Raw genomic sequence first — 22,159 nt, forward strand, 5'->3', positions numbered from 1 at the left:
TGGAAGTAATCGTTTATGTACTAGGATATCTGCCAATGTCTATAGTTTAGTTTTGTTACCGCAAAAAAAATATTTTCTAGAAAATAGACCACAAAAACGTTAGGGTAAAAGATTTTTATGGAGGTCTTATCAATGTAATTTCTTTAAAAATAATAATAATTTAAAAAAAGCAAGTAAATTTTATTTTAATCACCAATTCAATAATAATTTTAATACACATTATTTTTTATACATTGCAGTCGCAAAAATGCGCTCGTCTTGCGTACCCAGTTGCCCGTGCGGGTGCACGCTATTATTGGTAAGTGAATATTGCTTCTAATCAATATTGTACAGTATATAAAAAACTTTCACGATAATTTAGTAAAATCAGTAAAAAATAATTACATTTTCGCTGAGTAGTCGACACTCGAGAGCAAGCACACATTGGTAATGGAAGGAAACAGCAGATTTATTTGGATTTCATTTTTGGTCCTATTGTTGTTCTTAATCATGATAATTATTATATTAAAATTTGTACAATCATTCATTACTCAACCTATTTAACAGTACTTAATATGGACCTACCTATAATATTTTTTAATAAGTACCACAAACATTTTACAATATCTACAAGGTACAATTGTTGAGTCAGTAACGGGTCGCGAAATTATACCTGAACTAAATAAACGTAGACTATTGGCCCAATTGAAAAGTTTCGGTTTCAAAACAATAGGAAACACCACCAGTACATTTGTATTGTGTTTCAACTTAAGTACGAGTCCTGCGTCAGTGACTAGTGGCCTCGGCAAAAGTTTTGTTAGCTGGATGCAGTTCTAAGTATCCGGTGCTATAGTTGGTTTAATGGTTATTTTTATAAATATTGAGTTTCTTATTTCAGCTCGTTTTTTATTTCAGCTGTGACATTGAAACTCTTTGTTTTATTTTCCAGAAAAACTGCTCCACAGTCAAGGACGTGAGCTGCGCAGAGCGCTCTTCTCTCTCAAGCAGATCCTGCAATCAGACAAAGATCTGGTCCACGACTTTGTCGCCAATAAAGGCCTGGACTGCCTCATGCAAGTCGGGAACTTGGATGATCAAAATTATATCGACTACATACTTCGCGCGCTTGGTCAGGTAAATATCTTTCTTTACTCCTACATTGTATATTACATTAAAATTTTATTGATCTAATTTTGATGCTTCTTTGTTATTCAAAATGCATTTTATTATACACAAGCTAAGTATCAAACACTATTTAATATTTCAGTTATTACGGGGTCTACCAGCAATTTGATACACTTAAAAGGTGTAAATTAGTTTAGGTGTACAATTAATTATTTAGCATTCAATTATTACGTATAATTTATAAAAAAAAAACAAAATTTTTTTTTCTTATATGAAAGTCTTTGGCTAATGTCTTGATGGTACAATTGTTAACTCATAGTAACGGGTCGCGAAATTAAATTGATGTCCTATAATTTACAGATCCTCCTCTATGTAGACGGCATGCATGGAGTTATGGGTCACAAGCGCTGCATCCAATGGCTATACACATTAATATGCAGCAAATTTCGTCACGTCGTAAAAACTGCTCTCAAACTCCTCGTCGTTTTCGTCGAATACACTGATAAGAACTCCATTCTTCTGATTGAGGCCATCAATGTTGTCGACAGCTCCAATGGCAGGTCCCCTTGGTATAATATCATGAAGATCCTTCAAGACATCGACGCATCAGACACTGAACTCCTCATCTACGCTACCACGCTTATAAACATTTGCCTAAACAACGTACCTGACCGGGACATGTACTATGATCAGCTTGACGCGCTCCAGGATCAAGGGATGGATGAGATCATACAGCTTTACATGACAAAACAAGGGACCGATTTGGATCTTTTGAGGCAGTTACAAATCTTTGAAGCTGTTTTACTTTTGGAGGATGGAGATGACAGTGGAACGGCAATGAAGTATGTAATTATTACTACTATTCTAAATTGTTACCTACTTATATGTTTCTATGTACTTTTTAGTCAATTTAATGTTCTTTATAGGCAATTGGATGAGTCTATAATTAATTCAGTGAGACGTCGGGGCTTGAACTTAAATACATCCGAAAGACGAAGGTCAAAGAAACGGAATATGAAAGACAAAGGTATGTAATTTCCTGTAACTTCCGTACATAAGTATAATGTTTATATTAAATTGGTGTTTTAAATGTTCTACCAACATTGAATTTTATAGATTGTTGTTTGGCATGTTCTTTCTTATTGTGTGCATCTACTATGATTGTGTGTGCCTATGGAATGATGTTTTAAAATCTTTTTGTACCTGTGTATATAGACATTTATAAATGTGCGTTGTTAGCCTCTTAATTTTTAATTTCGAAATTAAAAGAAACTATGAAAGTTATAGAAGTTACTTCAACTGTAACGTTCCATTTTATAATAAATTAATTACCTTAGAGTTTAATCGAATCGGTCTTTGTTTTAGGTATTAAATATTTAAATGTAGGTTTAATGGACGCTTAACTATGTGAATCCTAAAATGTTTCGTAGTTTTCGTATAATTTCATAGTTATTCTGTAATCTGTACGTTTTGAGACATCAAAGTTTGAACTGTTTTATATTTTCACTTAATTTAAAAATAATAACAAAAAAAATTGAATTTCGTCAAGCTTAGCCGATTAATGTCTTGTGGCATTTTACTAACAATCAACAGTGAAAGTCCCAGTCATCGTACATTCAGAACCCAAGCCTAAAATCGCAAATAACAATCGCCCACAATTCTTGCCATCGATCCTTGATAATAACAAAGAGAGTAAAGAACTAAGCACAGCGCTGAGAAGAAGGCGAGACAGATACGCAAGACAGGCGCACCACATCATACAACAGCAGGAGCTTTTGAACAACTCCAACGGAATATACAACGGACTCTTTGGAAACACAAATGGTGCTTATAACTCGACAAATGGAAACATCACGTCATCTAACACTAATTACACAAATGGATCATACATCAATACTCACAGTTACCAAATTATAAACGAAAGCAACGACCATTATTATAATGGAAACTGCATAAAAGCTCACGAAGACGACGCTTACATTAACAGAACAGTAAAGAACCTAAACTTAGCAGACGTATTAATCAATGGTTTGTTAATTAGAAGATCAGTATTCGCGCTAATCACCCATTTTTATCATATCTTTGGCACCTGCTTTCCGTTTGGCTCTCTAAGTGTTATATTCTTTGTTTGATTTCTGCTTCCGTTTTTATATTTTTGTTTTCTGGCTTGTAGATGTTGTTGTAAACTATTTACAGGAAATCAAAGATATACAGCTGGTTTAAAACAAAGAATACAAAATGGGACTTTGGGACACAGTGTAACTGCAGTTGATGCCTTAACAGTTATAAGGCAAAAACAACTAGATGCTACTCCTGAAAAAGATGACCGGGGAATTTTGCTGAACAGAGAACACAGCATCAAAGATTTAGCGCAAAGACTTACAAGCCCCGTTAGCCCTAGCAGTGAGGAAAAGCAACTACGTGTTGCTGAAATGGCAGGAATAGTATCAAAAGCCAAAGAAGAATTAGCTAAGTCACAGTCTAAGGGTAAGAGTTTAAAATAAAATGAGTGAAGGATAACATCAGTAACTAACTATTTAATCAAGTAATAACTAACAAAGGTGGAGAAACATTACTTTTTTATATGATTTTTATACAATTTACTTCAACTCTCAATCCATAAGTAAAACTTACTTAATTGCATAAATTAGGACATAAACAATAATAGACTTTATTATGTATATTTGACCATCATTATGTCACCTGTTTCTGGCAAATAAATAATTTGAATTTGAATTTTGAATTAAAAAAAATCATCAATCAATGAATTTTAAAACTTTTTGCATGTGGCATGTTATGAGTATTTACCTGTGTAGTATAAGTAGCCTTGTTTACCCAATCTAGTGTAGTAGGTATACTTTTCTTGTAATTTACGAAAACTTTTAATTTTACAGAAGTAATAAAAAGCCCAAGTGTAGAAAGGTCCCCTAAAGTCCACGAAATAAAAATATCAGAAAATGAACTTCACTGGGAGGAATTAAGACAGGGGTGTCTCAAGCGTGAATTTCATTTGTGTGACTTAGATTTTTCTGATCTACGTCAAGACTCAGATGATGAAATGTTATCTCAAACTGTAAACGCTTCAAGTGGACCACCACCTCCTCCGCCTGGAATGTTCCTCCCTTCTTGCAATCCTCCTCCTCTGCCAGGCTTTCCTTCAATACAGAGAAATAATGTTCCACCGCCACCTGCATACTCTTCAGAACTGTCGAACGATTCAGATAGTTCAACAATAAAGAAAAACAAGAAGACAGTAAAACTTTTCTGGCGGGAGATTCAGGAGAATCCTGCCCCACCCCCTATTAGATCAAAGATCGGCGGTTTCATCTGGGATGATCTTCCCGAAGTTCCGTTGGATACAAAGGCGCTGGAACACTTATTTGAATCAAGGACGAACGACCTGATAATCAAAGTTCGTATAAACGCTGACCTAAATTTTGTTGATTATTTCTTAATGACACTTTAGTCAATTAATCTATTCTATTTTTCATGTGCTGTTCGTATTGATGCTGATATTTTTCACACACGGCAGGAAGTGAGTATTGAAAAATTATTTGTAAGTTCTAAATATTATAATGATTCTTGGCGGAAACATCTAAAATCCAAACTCTTTTGCAGAAGCTAATGGAGCCCAAAAGAAATTTAATTCTGGACACAAAGCGGTCAAATGCTATTAACATCGCTATGAAGAAACTGCCAACTCCCCAAACTATAAAAGCGGCCATCATGAAAATGGATGCCAACGTCATTGGTCGGGAGGCCATTGAGAAGTTGCTGACCATGCTTCCTACCGAAGAAGAAAAAATAAAGATACAAGAGGCTCAGGTAAATATACCTTTAAAACAATGATAAATACCTAAGTATATTGTGTTCAACTTATAATACTACCTACCAACTAAAATGTCTAGGTACTGAATTTATGTCTATGTATATTACGAATAACTTGCTTTCAGTATGCAAATCCCGACTTGCCCCTCGGTAGCGCGGAGCAGTTCCTGCTCACCTTAGCTTCCATTAATGAGCTGTCTTCAAGATTGAAACTATGGGTTTTCAAATTGGATTTTGATTATTCCGAAGTAAGTGTTCTTTCTTACTACCTTAAACTATTCTAACAAAAACATTACTCGTTTTAACAACCTCAAAAATAAAATTGTGGTGTTTCTTTTAAAATTGCAGAAAGAAATCGCAGAACCACTGATGGATCTAAAACAAGGCATGGAACTGCTGAAAGTGAACAAAACATTTAAAGTGATCCTGGCAACTCTTCGGTCAGTCGGTAGTTTTCTCAATGGGAATCAAGTCAGGGGTTTCCGCCTAGAGTACTTGTCCAAAGTCATGGAAGTCAAAGATACTGTGCACAAACATCCTTTACTTCACCACATTTGTGAAATGATAATAGAAAAATTCCCGGATACAACCGACTTTTTCAGTGAGGTAAATATTTTTTTAAATTTATTTAATGACTAAGGTGACTGAGTTTCTTCCGCCAATTTATTCTCATCACCAGCTCATAAATTGTACCGAAGTGGTGTTAGAGCAAGCTATATTTAATTTTGGGATGTGCAAGTGCCATGGAAAGGGCCTGTACTGACTAAACTATTTGATTTTGATAAAGTAGCATTATAGTAATGTCTTATTTTTGCTAACCTGTCTGAAGCAAGCTGAAGTGGCAACATAAAGGGCAGTTGATGGCCGATGGAACAGCAAGGTTCTAGCATAAAGGCCACGTACCGGCAAGCGTAACGTGCGCCAAGGTGGATGATCTTTTTTAACTCTATACTTGGCAAAGACGGTTTTGGTTAATATTTGTGATTTACACTATAAATATTGGATTTAGGACGAGTAAAAATCATGTAAAAAATACGAAAAAAAATCTTAGGTATGTAGTTTTGGAAATATAGTATGTATCTTTAAGTGCACATTGCCAGCTTTGTAGTAAATTAAAACATGGTTTATTTGTTAGTAAAAAATAGTTATTTAAATGAAAAAAAACCTTAAGCTATTCCTTATTTGAGAAATAAAAAATAAGTATATTTTACAAAAAACTGAAAAAAAAGTAAAAAACCCACTTTAAAGTCTGTAACGCCTTGCAAGTGTAGCTGCATTTGGATGTATGAGAACCACTCCATCAGCGTCGTTGGAGTACCTCCTGAACCTCACACCCCTCTTACCATCCAGTAGAAGCAAATGTAGATAGGACACATAGGAATCCTGCAAGACCATTAAAAAAATACGAGGGATATTGACGCCAACTGGTACCGAACTGTGTTCACGTCTTCGATTGAAGATAATTTGATACCCAACTTACAGTGGAAACGCAAGATAGCGGAAATGGATCTCTAGAACTCTCTGGGAAACTATGCAGCAGTCGAACTGGCTGAAATTCTTCAATCACCAGATTTATAACCAGAAGCATGCAGCAGCCTGAATAGGCAGCTCGCTTTTTGGGGGTGATCTGGGTTGTTTGGAGTAGGAAGATAACCACCCAAGAGAATCAGGAGGCTAAGTGCGACTTCTAATTCATCATCTGAAGTGTCACCGCCACTGACTTTCGACCTGGTTCCAGATTTTGGAACCAGAACCAGCATTTTGCGCGCCTGATTTTGTTGCTGCAGCACAAAGTTGTCCAAAAAACAACATTTTTTATTACTTGAATTAAAACTCACATCGGCTTATANCCAAAAAACAACATTTTTTATTACTTGAATTAAAACTCACATCGGCTTATAATTTACAGCTTTAAATATTACTAACTAATAACATGATCCCTTTTTATGCGATAAAATCTATGAAAAAAATCATAAAATAAATTCAATGAGAACCTGGCAATGTGTCTTTAAAGATACATTCAAAATTGAATGTAAATTATTACGTATCTGATAGTGTGCATTTAGAGATACATTCAGACAATCCGCATCGTACAAGAATAATTATACAAGTTTTGGGATGAAAAAACAGCATTATCATCAAGAAACCTTTATTTACTATCCATATTACTACAGATAATCACCAATATTCTTTAAAAAAAACACCGAAAATAAATAAAATTATTAGCCGGTGCGTAGGCGCCTGTCAACGGTCTGACATTTTGAATATTACTGTTAAATCTGTGCAGCCTGTAGCGATTCTATACTGTGTAATACAATCTGTAGTATTTGGGCTAACGTTATATTAAAAAAACATTTAAAAATAGTTTTTGGTTTCTCCCCCATATTTTTGTTTTGGTCAACGTATCTCTAAATGCACAATGCCAAGAAAAGGGTTAAAGGAAGATGCTGGATGCTGATACTACCAACTGACCTAACCAGTTTTTTTAAATCATGACCTATGAGCAGCAGTGCACGTCCTATGGCTGAAATTATAATCAGTAATCGATTGAATTTCTTTGAATGTAGTCATATTAATAAAGTATTTTACAGGTGGGACCCGTGATTCGCGCCTCTAAAGTGGACTTTGAGATCCTTGCTACAAACCTGAATAAATTAGAGGCCGACTGTAAGGCTTCCTGGGACCACATGAAGAGGATTGCAAAGCACGATGGGTCTCAAATTTTCAAGACCAAAATAAATGAGTTTTTAACTGATGCTGCAGAGAGAATTATTCTATTATCCGTTATAAGAAAGAGGGTTATGAGCAGGTAATTTTGTTTTAGAACTTTTAGTCAAAGCGAATTGAATAACTTTTTGAAGCGAATTTCTGCTATGCGAGTTCTTTTTAAGCTATAGCGAACTTGACATGTTTGCGTAAAAAAAGAGAAAGCAACAGTCCTTTTCTCGTTGTTTCAGGTATAATAAGTTCCTACTTTATGTAGGCGTTCCCACTGCTGATATTGGGAAGACGAAAGCCTCTGAATTTTTGAAGGTCATAGCTGAATTCGCATTAGAATACAGGACTACCAGGGAACGTGTTCTGCAGCAGTTAGAAAAGAGGGCAAACCACAGGGAGAGGAATAAGACTAGGGGCAAGATGATTATCGATGTGAGTTGAAATAATTTTTGAAATACTTAGTTATTTTCATTTATTTTTAAAGTGGACGTTAACTCATTGATATTTGTATGTTCCGCCGCTAGGGCAGTGACAGAGCTGCTGCAAAGCGTCCGGTATTTATAATATTTGTACTGATAGTCGTAAATTTTGCTTTGGTGGCTGATTGTCTAAGGACGCTGAATGAAAATTTCGAAAAGGGACATCACTTACTATGTCTATCGCAATTGCACCAATTGAGAATTTTAAAGTATCACTGGTGACATGTTTTAGCACAAAATGATAGGCTTGTATTATAAGCACTGATTTTATGACTAAATTTTGTATAGTTTATAATTATAATAATTATTCAATACATTCAGGTTGGCAACTATTCAAACAAGATAGACGAGATTTCGGCAGACAGTGCATTAAGGGAACTTCTCAGGACTGACCCGAGCGTTGACAGTTTAACGGAGGGCAGGCGCAGGGCTCAAAACAGGAGGGTGCCAGTAAAGTAAGTTTGGTGAATTCGTTTAAATTACTTACCGTACAATTACAATCTACGTTTCTTTTTCCCGACTGCACCAGAAGGAGGATTACGATTCTATGCCCCACTATAGATTAGGAATCTCAGAACAAACAATCACAAGTGTGACATACCTACTTATATTATGACGTGATGAATTCTAGAACAAATATTTTTTATTTTCCAGTGGTGAACTAATAACGGCTGATGACGAAATCATTGAGAGCTTGGTGAGATCCGCCACATCTAACAGGAAACCGATGACTAGGGAGCGTAGGAGGAACAGGCTGTGCGATCAAAAAGACTATTGTAAGTACCAACTTTTTTGCTAAAACATCATAATTTATATTAATATGTTATGTACCTACAAAATTTTACTGGTTTGATGAATTCTGTGTTGTTAAATCTTAATCAAAGCATTGGCGAATGTTTTATTTTATAAGAGAGCAATCCTGGATACTCGCGGAATATAATATACAATGTAGGTACTAATAATATACTAATGTTCTGTGATTGATTCTTACCTACTTACCTACTATCGGTCGTTATTTTCGTCACCTTCGTGGCGTTTAGTTCACGAAAGCTATTATGCCACGAAAGTTTTTAGACACAAACCTAAAAATATACCATACAGCCTATAGCGGTTACCTATAATTTTGGTTCTTCTACGGATTCGAGACTGCTAGCATAGCCCTCTCCATCACTTTGACCATAGGTGAGCATGGGCCTTTTATGAGGCCACGTCTCAATTTTATAAATCATCACTGGGAACGTAATGGTCATAAACTAGTTTTTGAGACACTGCGTACTTAATTTTGGAAAAAAACCTTCCCTAACTCTTCCCAGCCGAGTTGGATATGACAATTAACCTTCAGCTTAAAGTTGGGTCTACCTAGCTGAACTACATGTGTCAGGATAACAAATTCGAGTGCAAGTTTCCAACCTTCAATGGAGTAGGTGCAACTTGAACATTCGATATAATTTACTAGTCTATGTTCATTTTGAGATCCACTTTCTTCCGCCACTTCTTATTATTCCAAAATAAATGCTATTATTATTATTATAATGTTGTCCCGAAGTGGTGCGCCTTTGAAAGAGCTTAAGTATATTGAATACAATCTTTGACTTTGACTTGTTGAGACTCTTTCTGACTGTGCTTATCGAGTATTGTGTCTAAATCTCCTAAAGTCTCAGCAATATCGTCAGCAAAGACGTGTCTAAAAAGCGCCATCGATCGTAATGACGAATCGTAATAAACTACTGTTTTTGACGTTCGTAAATATTCATGCGGGGGAAGACGTGATAGATGGTATCAACATGATATCAAACAACAGATTTTTCGAACTAAGGCGTAAAACGAGGTCCACGCGTACGAAGTCGCGGGCGGCCGCTAATTGATATAAAGAGAAATTGTGAAACACCTGCTGCTTGATAAGTGAATCATGATAGTAATGAGTAGTTATAAACTTATTATTATTCTGTGTTTACAAGAAAGATTTGTTCAAAAACTCAAATTATGGTGGAAATACTAAGTATACAAGTTCATGACATGCCAATTTTTTGTTGCATATCCTAACATAATCTTCAATTTTAACCCCCCGACGCAAAAAGAGGGGTGTGATATTATACTCGTAAGTTTAATTTAGATCAAGTTTAATTTAGATGTTTTGTAGTAAGTAGGTATTAGGTAGGTATTCTGCGTTGCGATTTTTTGTGATAAACTGCTTAATAATTTCAGCATACCTACCGATTTTTACTTACAGTAGGTGATTTGACTACTGTCATTCTTATTTACAGTGAACAGGACATTGGATGGCCACCAGTGGCCTGGCCCGGAGGCCAGCAATGGGTACGTTTAGTTTTTATCATTAATTTGTATTTATTTATTTATATTATTTTTACTTTTATTCAATGAATGAATTTGTTTGATACGGACCAAACCTTTTTTCTTAGTTTCTAAGCCGTTTTGAAGTTCTTGAGGCAGTTAGTACTACTTACTTGTGATAATTTAGTGAAAATCTAGCATTATTAGTATTTATTATAATAAATAGTATTTTTTATAAGAAATACATGTTTTTTAAACAGTTTTTTATTTATTTTCAGGTCAACAGCCGCTACGCAACATAGATAAACGAGTTAAATTCGAAAATAAGAAGTTATAATCATTAGCAATTTGAATTTTTGAATCTCATGAAAAAACTGCATTATTGTTTCTTTTTAGTGTATTGCTGTCTATGATATTGAAGGAAGTAATTTGTCTTTCAACTTAATTATGTGTCTCATTATAAAAATTGGCGAGATTGTTTCATCGAAAATTCTGTCTAAATATACCTACTTATAATTTTCTAGTCTCTGTTACTGGCAAGATCTGGCTTCTAGACTGATTGTTATTTGTGCTATTGGATAAATTTTATTTAGGCAGTGCCAGTCCGTAGTCTAGTAATCAGTGTGAGGATTGACCGTGGAAATGTTCATGACGATGCTTTCAGTACAGCCCAGTAGAAAACGGTAAAAAAAAATCGAAAATTGTATAGAGCAATGAGAGTACCTAGTCCAAATATGCAACTATGAACGTCTTACATGATTTCACGCCGTCTGAAATTATGTGAAAATATAAAAACCTTAGGCTTTGTGTCATTTTATTAAAAAAACATTTTTTCGGACTTACTTAGTTTTGTGTTTATAGAAAGGCAAATTAAATGTACTACCTACAACTTTAGATAAGCTAACTTTTTCCAATATGTACTATTTTGATTTGGACATCAGCAAATTAAAAATGTACAATTTCTATATCACACTATGTTCTGTCTAGTATTGCTACCATCACCTACTTAGATGCAATTTATAAGTAAATTGTAAAAAAGAAAAAAATTTGGGCTCATACACTTTATTTGAGATTTGACACATTTAATTTATAAAATCTATGTAAGTAACAAGCATCAATGACTTCTACAATTATCCGATCAACGAAGCTTTTGTAATCCGAATAATTGATAGTTTTCATCATGTGCCAAGTTTCATAGGCAGAGGAATTATTCGAAAGTCTCCATACAATGAATCTCCTCGTTGATCGGAATAAATATTTAAGGTATTTTAAGTAAGTATTATTTATTTAATGCATGAATTTAATCTTATGTTAAGGTGATACTGTTTGATTAATAGCTGGTCTTTAGTTAAACTGTGTCAAAAGTGGTAACTAAACGAATTTTAGATATTATTAATGTCACAATCTAAATTACAATTTTGTAACTAACGTGTTTCTGGATCCGATTGTGTATTTATGTAAATAATATGTAAATTTAAGAATTATTATGAATGAAATTAAGAATTATGAATTTATTTTTACCCAATTAATATTTTGACCTACCTACTTAGTCATTATAAAATACTTAAATCGTATTTTATAATTTCGAATTTAGTTGACATTTAAAATGTATCGTTACAGTTATGTGATAATGTGTATAATATTTTGGTTATGTTCACAACTTTTAGATACTTTGAAGCCCTACTTGCTGTAGGTTTATCTGTAAATGTATAAGTCCTTACCAATATTCTGAGGACTTACGGTTCAGTCAAACCAACGCGATCACACGCGATCAGCCGGCGTGCAGCGATGGCGATCAGACTTAAATGCATTGATCGCCATCGCTGCACGCCGGCTGATCGCGTTGATTTGGCTGAACCTTTAGTGCGAGTTTTCATCAATCATAGCGAGCCGTTAAAAAAAGTCTTAATTTTAGTTCTTGAAAGTTTCCGCTAGGGGGCGCTGTACAATCCTTCATACTTAAATTGGCACTTTTTTACGCAGTCGACATCAATAGACAATATGTTGACACCACCAATCAATTGACGTACTTTTTAAAACTGTCAAAACGAAACTCCCATATATTTTGTATGGCACTACAAGCAAGTGACGTCACTATTTTATCAACTCAATTAAACTACTTTTTTAATTACAATGCGAACAAAAATCGTAATTTACAGGTAATTTAAAATTAATTAAGTTTTTAAGACCAGAATGAAGGGTCTTTTTAAAAAAGTTGTGGTTTCGAATTATAGGGGTATGGTGTCAAACTGTCTATTGCGTTTGACGTAAACCTACTTATAGTTCCAAAATACTGGACTGTCCTGTCGATGACATTGACAGTGGGGCGCCACCGTCAATACCGGATCGCTGGTTCAGATTTTTGCCATGTTGGAAACCATATAGTTGAACGATGGTAGCGCCCCCCTGTCATTGAGTTTGGTGGGACAGTTCAGCGTGGGTCATCTATACACTACGCCTACGCTCCCTGAAATGTTTAGATTCATCAAGATTATGCATGTATTAGTGTCAATTTTTATTTCTCTGATAATAATAATAATAAATTATGATAAATTATAAAAATATGAACTTTGAACGGGTAAATGTTTACCGATTTTAAAAATAAATCATTTATCGCATTTATTACCGACAGAATTCATAAGCACATTCTACATATAAATGTTATTATCCATTTGTCAAGTTAGATGCAATATTAATAAAAATAATACACACAATATCATTTTTTTCGTTTTATTATGTATTTGTTCTCCTCAGCAGTGCTTTCCTACCTTTACAATAACTTCATTATTACTGTGCAGCGCTGAATGTTGAATAATATCTAATAATAATAATAAATTGCTATTAACGGGTAACTGACTACCCAAGTTACTAATAAATTCCGGCTTTCACCCGTGTGGTCCCCCCAACATGTCCCCCTGGTGGGTGGGTCCACGGGTATTTTTTTTACCCGTTGTCCCACCGTTTTGAACAGTGTTTGCCAGTGGGTCTACGGGTAATTTATTTTAACCATGGTCCCACCGCACTAAGTGGCAAACATTGCATGTCACCTAGGTATCTATAATATTATAAAAAAATCTATAATTAATTATAGAAAATAATTATAGGTAGGTACGGCACCATAGATTTATAAGACTTAATTCCTAAGTTCATATTTATTTGAAAATAAAGGATACATCGAAATTAATAATTGCAAGAACATTTTTTATAATATCTTAACATCACAAATATTATTATGTGTGATACCTAGGTGACATGCAATGTTTGCCACTTAGTGCGGTGGGACCATGGTTAAAATAAATGGGGACATGTTGGGGGGACCACGGGTAAAAGCCGATAAATTCACACAGGATGGAAAATGGTAAATGATCTCGCTCAAATATTTCTAAACTATAGAAAATAGTGAAAACGTCATTACTGAAAGTGAAACACGAGCTCTATCAAACAGTATCAATAACTCTGGCTTCGAACTTTCGATTAGTAGATATTAAATTTGTTGAAAAAACTTATAACAGATGTAATAAAGATTAAAAAAAAATAAGACTATGGCTAGGATATTTTTAGTCAACCAACTCGCGACATATTCTTTAACATGCTAAAATTGATTTACAATACGTTTCATTGAATAAACAGATGGTGCAAAAGAGGTGTGTGATGGAGACAATGAATGGCAGTCGGGTAAAATAAAACACTTCTGATACTACACTCAACACCATTTATTTAATAATTAAATATGCTTGACAGATTTATATAGAAGGGGGCGTGGTACGTAAGTTTAGTTTCAAAAACGAATACCTACTTTACAGATTAAAACATGATACAAAGTAACATCCACTACTTATATTTACCCTCAGATTAAACTTTTTCAAACTTTTAATAACCAGCTGTTGTTCACGCGTAATTATTATTATTTCCTTCAATAAATATTAGTTATTATTGTATTTATCCGAGGGTATCGTTGTGAACTTTTGATAATGAGTGTTAATAGGTACATACGTTTGTTTTCATATTTCAATTAGTTACTAAACCGAATAGTTTTTTCTAAGCATTTTCCGACATACATTAGTGCCGTTAAGAAACTTAATTTTAAAAACACCTACCACTTAAAATGATGTAGGTAGGTACACAATCACGTCGCTTACAATCGTAGGCGAGTGACGTTAGAAATACGTTAGTTATTCGATAGATTACGAATTTATATCTTTTGGGGCAGTTGCATTGGGTTTGGCATAAAGTGGCTTTTAACCTCGCCCTTTGCAATGTAATGACAATTTGCGACAACATTATAGGATCACGTCTGTCATACAGTAAAAACCTTATAAAATTACCACTGAAGGCAGAAAACAACAAGTTTAGTGACATATTTTTTGATGTTCAGTGCCAATTATTTTGTCCAACAGTAGGCGTTTTTTGGCAGAATTGATGAAATTATTATTGTTTTCAACCGACTTCAAAAAAGGAGGAGGTTCTCAATTTTTTTTTTCTATGTTTGTTACGCGATAACTCCGCCAATTATGAACCGATTTGAACAAATCTTTTTTCGGCGTATAGGTAATACCTCAAGGGTGGTCCCATTTAAATTTAATAATAAAAAAAACAACCCCCAAGGGTGGAAAATTGGGGATGAACTTTTTTATACGCAATATCTCCGCCGATTATAAACCAATTTGAACGATTATTTTTTTGTTGAATAGGTATTATCAAAAGGGTGGTTTCATGCGAATTTGAAGAAAATATTTCACCCCCAAGGGTGGAAAATTGGGGATGAACTTTTTTATACGCAATATCTCCGCCGATTATGAACCAATTTTTTTTGGTCTCAGTGTACTGCCTACCTTCAGTGGTAACATCAAGGTAATAATTAGTTAACTAAAAAGCAAGAAATAAGTAATATTTTGTAAAAATAATTACTAATTACCTACTTATTTATTAGGACGAATTATTAATATTTATGTAGGTATACCATGATTGATACTTTTGGAGTCGGTGCAGGCAAACTTTACATGTTTCATAATCTTGGCACCGACTCCAGAAGTATCAATCATGGTATACCTACATAAATATTAATAATTTGTCCTAATAAATAAGTAGGTAATTAGTAATTATTTTTCTACGTTTTAGTGTAGGTTTTTTGGAGTCGGTTTCTTTTTTTTTTAACAATTAAAGTTGTTTTCGAAAACTATAAGTACTCGTATTTAAAAAGTTTTTACTGCATCCGTGACAGGTATGTGATACCTACTTTAATTTAGATTGACCTATGCTTAGGCCTTTATGTTGTGTATCTCATTAGCATAATGTTTAAACTAACCTAACTAAATAGTCCCACAAGGAACAAATTTATTAATAAAGTAAAAAAATACTTTTGCCAAGATAATGTCGACTTCTTGAAGTTCAGGCTCAAGATTCTTTATAAACTTTTTTTTAATATAATACTTTAAATTACAGTAATTTATTTATATTGCACATTCTTCCAAATGTAAGTGTGCCAACAAAACTTGGCAAAAAATAATATCAGTGCATTTTAGATCTAAAAATAATTAAAATACGTAATACAAGCAAAAAATACTCATTCAACAATCAAATATAAAATGCACCGAATATACATAATAACGTAACATTCTTACACAAATCGTTCGTATAGCAATTAATCAGCAAAGGCAAAGGCATGTACCGCTAAAACATAAATATTCTTATACATTGAAATTTTGTTGTTGGAATGTTCATAGATTTTAGTTTCGCGACCTCGCCCTTGTTTCAAAGGACCTTTTATAATTGTCAGTTTTTCTTTTGTTTTGGTGGTACACAGACTTTAAAACTTTGACCAATGGTTACACGATTGATACGATACAACAATCAAATTTTGTGCAGAGCAGGTCTTGGCCCATTGAGATAATACCACAAATTGATAAATCCCATCAAAGTTTCAACACGCATCCTTTCGAAAATTCGAGATTGAAAATACATTATACAAAATTCATTATCAATATTTAGCCCAAACTATTCGTGTTTCAAATGGGCTTAGACCTTACACAATAGAAGCACCACTCAAAAAGCGTTAAAAGTCTCACATTTTTATTATTCGATTATGAAAATAATAATAGTAATTAATTACTATTACTTAATTACTTTTACATCGATGTGGATATTAAAAATAATCGATTACATATAATCTGCACTGAAGAGTACCACGCTAAAAAACGGTTAGCAGTCGGAAACTTATTCGAGAGAACACATAGTTATTATAATATTTATCTACTGTAGCAATATTAGATAAGAGTAGAATAATTGTCTTAACCTTAACACTGAACATGCGTCAATTACTCATGCCATAGGAATCTTCTGTTATATCTAGGTCAGACTATTCGCTAAAAATAGTGTTACCTGCTTAGTATTTTACAATTCTGAAATGTTACAGAATTTTACATTACAATTTAACTTTATGGTAACCCTTTTCCCGACTTACAGGCGAATCTAACAGTAGAAGTAGGTAGGTGTTATGTTTCCATGCTTTCAAAGCCTGATGTTATCATGCTGATGATCGAAAGGTGAATAATTTATCCTGCATATTTCGCCAGGAGCTTGATTATAATATCTAGCATTTTTTACTTAGTAAATTCGCTCATTATTTAAATCGTATGACATGAGTTATAGATGCACGTGATAATTTATTGGACAAGGTAACATCGAGATTGACAATAAATGCTGATAACTATAAATACACAACTGAAACTGCTAGTGATACGTTATATAACGTGTGTGTGAAGAATAAAATGCTAACGAAATCAAATGTATAATAAGTACCTATTCCATCTGTTTTAACTTTGTCCTTTAAGTCTTTGGCATTTAAAACCCTCAGCTTAGTAGTAGAGTCGTCTTTGACGACACCTTTTTAATTTATCCCCAACACTTACTTATCATTTTAATTAAAAAATAACTAATATAATTATGTGCTAATATTTAAGAAGATGCGAACGAGAACAAAACATGTTCCAGTCAGTTTCTAGAAAAACATTATCTGATTGATAACGATTTCTCTAAAGCCTATGGCACGGTAATACTATCATACAGTATTGTAACTTCATATAAACGAACGGAACGCGAGCTTTCCTTCGAAATTCAAATCTCGGTATGCGCTCGGTATGCAAAAGTCGGGGGTGTCGCGAATGTGCCACAGAAATAAACGGACGATGTATTGTTTTTTAAACAGTTGGTGCTTTTTTATAAAAATAATTACAAGTATACCTATTTATACAGGGTGTTAGGTAAATGGTTTTATAAGCCGACACTCGCCCATGTTAACATATGCATGTAAATGGTATGGTGAAGTCAGTGATATTATCTTTTTTTTAAATTTTCTATATAAAATCAGATTTGTATGAAAATTAAATTATTAAAATGATGGACTTCACCATACCATTTATATGCACATGACATTAACATGGCCTAGTGTCCGATTATAAACCCATTTACATCCCATTACATCTTAACACAAATATTTTTTCTATTAAATCTACTAATCACAAAACAATTATGCATTTTATCCTATTTTATTCACAAAGTAGGTATTTTGTTTGTCAAAATAAAATAAAAATACAATCACAAAATACATTCACAAAACTAGATAGAAATTCTAAGTTGGCAGATGTAATGAAAAAAGGGTCTGCAGGTGGGCAGCCCTATAGCATGTTGTCATACAGTGACGTACCGCGCGTCTGTTGACATTTATTTCAAAAATATGGCCGAGTTGGAATACTGTATAGATAGTATTACCGTGCCTATGGCTTACGATTCCTCTAAAGTAAAGTAAGTTTTCATCTCATCTCGTAAACAAAACAGGACAAAAGCTGGTTCAAACAAAGTACATAAATATGCTGCATCAAATTAACGAGAATATTAAATATTTCACCTACGTTTAGTCTGAAACATACACATTTCCTAATTTATTCATTATTAATATATTATATTTTTAATTAACAATGATTACAAACTCTATGAGCCGACACATTTTTATCTACAATTTATAATTTAGATAATAATTACTATTTTATGCTAACAGAAAGATATCAATGTGATATTAATGATCGAGTATTTTTTTAAATGTTAAATAATATTACCAAAAACTGCTAACACAAAATTCAAAATGCAAAAAAATAAACAAAGGCATACTGTGCATAATACTGTCAATTAAGTTCCAAAAGTTTCCGAATTGGCACAGTATTTAAACGATATTATTATTTTAATAATATTTTTTACCTATTTGTTTAATATAATCATAAGAACATCAAAAAATACGTAGCCTATGGGAATTAAAAATATTACGTGGAATACATGGATTTTGAAATCTGGCGTAAAAGTTAAACAATCACAATATTTTCCATAACATTAATAGTGTAAAAAATACAATACTAAGTGTTAAAATTGATCATAAAATATCATCTAAGAGTAATACTTGTGATAGTAAAGAATTTCGGAAAAAATGGATTACATGATTAATTAAACAATTAATCATTCTTCAAAGGTATATGTATACCAAAACAGTAATAGCAAACGAGAAAAAACATTGCTTAATGTTGTAAACATTTAACACATACTTAAAGCAAGTGTACTTTACATTTTGTAGGTAAAACAACGCAATGGTATCATAATGAGAATCGAGAAACCTATATTAATTATCTTGGACCCGGGAGACTTGACTTGGTCAAAATTTTGGTAATTGATGGTAAAGTTACAAAAAAATATTTAGGATTCGAGTTTACTTATTTAATTTATCAGCATAAAATGCAAAACATTTATTCAATTTAAATTGTAGTGTTGCAGACATCAAAATTGTAATTAGATAAATCGTATACTTGAATATTATATTGTTATTATAATAGTTATTAGTATGCACTAAAACTACACTATATTTGGCTACTTTTTATTTGGCTGAAATAAAAATACCCGTGAATTGGTTAATAACTCGAAAGAGGAAATAAGTTATTGTTAATAGGATTTGAAAAATCATACAAAAAGCATACTTTGAATAATTTTGTAATCTCGCAGGAGATTCATAAATTATAATTACTTACGCAAAGCTACATGGAGGGGTGGGGACTGGTATACGAGTTCTAAATTATAGAAAATACGAACCATATTAATATCGCCAATATTCGCTTTACCGCGAACTATATGACACACGTCATGGTAATACTGGCTGTGTGTTACTGTAAAATTAATGTGTGGTTTTTTGTCTTACGAATACAACAACGGTTACGCCGGTGTTATATGTATAATTTTTTGTTGGCATACAAAATAAACAGATCGTTAAATTTATTTGTTGCCGAGCTACACCGATACCATTTAAGCGAATGCTTCAAATATAGGTAGCTTAATGTTTCTGATAATTATATTGACAGGGCTCATTGGTGAACTTTCTCTGAAAATATATACAATTAATATCATAATACATATTATATTTACTACATTAGGGAATATTTTAATCTTACTTACGATTATTAAACAAAGTCGTAACATAAGTAATACTTACCTAACATTGAGATTGTATCTATGGCGGGATCAGCGCGTCTAATGATGTATAATCATCTAAACTACTTTTAAAAATAAAAGTATTGTTTCAGATACGTATTCTTCAACTAAGCGTGCATATCTATCTAAAAATAATAAAATAAAACCTACAGTTGGTCACTCATATTATTTAATCAGCAAGATTAAATATCGAATCAACAATTCATGAAAAATAACACCAAAACAATGAAGACGCAAAAAAATGATCGAACTACGAAAATCTAATCTCATATTGCGAAAAATTTTGAATTTATAATCTTAAGACGCAAATAAGGTTGTACTTCATTAAAATCAGGTATAACTCTATTTTAGTAACTAACATCAATTTGTTTTTGGATTTTTTGTATTTTTTGTCGTCCTTTATACTGAGTATAATGCTAAATTTTACGTAGTAATTTAAATTTTAATCGTGCTCTCATTTGACTATGCAACTTTTAAGATTAACTTAAAATATCTTAAAAAGATTCCAACATTGATGAACAATACAATATTATGTGGCTTAATCTATGCTAACGGTTGGTAACTATAACACCTAGGTAATAATAAAATTATTAAGAACTAGAGTACCTATTTCACCCACTGGTAAGTGAAATTGATCTTTATTCAATTACTTTATGGTGTTGTCAGCTTTTCTTTAATCTCTGTCAGATAGTTTAATGTTTCAATTATAAGAAATTGATCTCATCGAACGTATGCGTCAAAACCATTTCGTAGGTCACGGGACTAGATGGAATGGACCTAAGAAATGTATAAATGTCTGCTGTTCTAATTTGATCTTATAACTGACACTAAATCATAATCCGACATCGACTAAAGAAAGAAAGACCAAGTTATATCGTCATCGTAAACTTAAAGAGGGTGCATAATTACAAATGAAATAAGGGTATTTCGCCGAAACAGTAAATTTTCTGTGTCCAGGCAGGCGAACACATGTTTTTTTATATCTATCTGTATAAAACTATTTTTATGGGAAAGTTCATCAAAAGTTTTATTTGTTTTTGCTATTACAATAGCAGAAACTACAAATAATACCGTAGAAAAACTTAATCAAAAGTCGTTTTTCTAATTTCCTTGTTATGTCCATTACTGTTGTTTGCCAAAATGAAGGCTCATTATAACAAATTGAAGCGTAATTTAATTCTAATAGCACTCTCTTTACATTTGAGAAACGTTTGGCTATCGGAAAATAAAAACTTTAAATGTCAAATACTTATAGGAAGAAAATAAAGTGAAGTTAAGTTCTTGTCCAGGTCAAAAGTATAATTTCCCTGGGTCTTCGTTTCGACCATTGTTGTAACGAAACGAAAAAACTTAGAATGTAATGCACTGCACCACCTCACTCGGCCATTTCGTCCTAAGAGGCCATTGAGGCAGGACAGTACGTCGTTGATCAGTTTCGCGACAAATCGCATAAATAGGTCCCTCCTTGGGTTTTTGTTTACTAAAAAGTCAATTTCTTTGGACGGTTTTTTGCAACTAAACAATGGATTAATTTTATTGTTTATTTACACAAATGTAGTGTCTGTAGGGGTAAACCCATGATTTAAATAGTAAATGCATAGGGTAAATAGGTTTTTCTCTGTGGTGTCTTTTAGGCATAAATCTAATTTCTTTGGTCCTAATTTCCTTGTTTTCCGTGGCATAAAATGACCTAGGAAATTATAAAAGACCATTAATAATTCGGCGTAAAGTCAAATTTTGAGTATTTCTTCATTGGAATAAGTTTAAAATTTACATTTTAAGAAATAGGTATGAGAATAGATATAGAAAAACTTGGTTTTAACTTTTAACTCAATCTACTGCATTTATCTTCCTTAGTTGTGTAAAAATGTCGTAATGATATAATATTCATTGGCATGTTTGCTTGTGAAAGTACACAAAAATAGGTCGAACAAAAAAAAAGCAAACTCCAGAAGAAAACTTAGAGAAAAAAATATTTATAATAATTTCCTTGGCTACCAAAAATTTATGACCTCATAACTTTGTTTCTAAAAGGAATTATGACACCCCTTCTAGATATATTAGCTTAGTTTTTACTACTTAATGCAATGGGAAACTAAAAATAGTTAAAAACAAAAATAAAATTCGTGCCAAGGAAATTAGGCAAAATTGACCATTTTTGGCGAAATACCCATAAAATCATAAATAAACTGAAAATTTTTCATACGACTGTTCGA

The 22,159-nt window shown here is 33.0% G+C and overlaps 1 protein-coding gene across 7 annotated transcripts in view; it reads left to right on the forward strand.

The window, feature by feature from the left end:
• Positions 1-11,813, forward strand: part of LOC114351443 (Formin homology 2 domain containing) — an 87,417-nt gene extending 75,604 nt beyond the window's left edge. For 4 of the 7 annotated variants that reach the window (XM_028302660.1, XM_028302659.1, XM_028302661.1 and 1 more), the window contains 17 exons: positions 240-298; positions 929-1,113; positions 1,465-1,946; positions 2,031-2,131; positions 2,698-3,132; positions 3,301-3,591; positions 3,999-4,516; positions 4,637-4,639; positions 4,723-4,929; positions 5,058-5,180; positions 5,281-5,538; positions 7,524-7,741; positions 7,890-8,082; positions 8,451-8,584; positions 8,784-8,905; positions 10,394-10,445; positions 10,700-11,359. In XM_028302660.1, the coding sequence (XP_028158461.1) occupies positions 240-298; positions 929-1,113; positions 1,465-1,946; positions 2,031-2,131; positions 2,698-3,132; positions 3,301-3,591; positions 3,999-4,516; positions 4,637-4,639; positions 4,723-4,929; positions 5,058-5,180; positions 5,281-5,538; positions 7,524-7,741; positions 7,890-8,082; positions 8,451-8,584; positions 8,784-8,905; positions 10,394-10,445; positions 10,700-10,727 (3,409 nt within the window). In that variant the 3' untranslated portion in view covers positions 10,728-11,359. Of the gene's footprint in view, positions 1-239; positions 299-928; positions 1,114-1,464; positions 1,947-2,030; positions 2,132-2,697; positions 3,133-3,300; positions 3,592-3,998; positions 4,517-4,636; positions 4,640-4,722; positions 4,930-5,057; positions 5,181-5,280; positions 5,539-7,523; positions 7,742-7,889; positions 8,083-8,450; positions 8,585-8,783; positions 8,906-10,393; positions 10,446-10,699 lie in introns of all 7 variants that reach the window. The other 3 variants (XM_028302658.1, XM_028302663.1, XM_028302657.1) reach the window with 2 other exon arrangements.
• Positions 11,814-22,159: the final 10,346 nt, after the last annotated feature.

The sequence above is a fragment of the Ostrinia furnacalis genome, unplaced genomic scaffold, assembly GCF_004193835.3.
Source record: "Ostrinia furnacalis isolate ACB-3 unplaced genomic scaffold, ASM419383v2 OfSCF1144, whole genome shotgun sequence".
NCBI classification, from domain to species: Eukaryota; Metazoa; Arthropoda; class Insecta; order Lepidoptera; family Crambidae; genus Ostrinia; species Ostrinia furnacalis.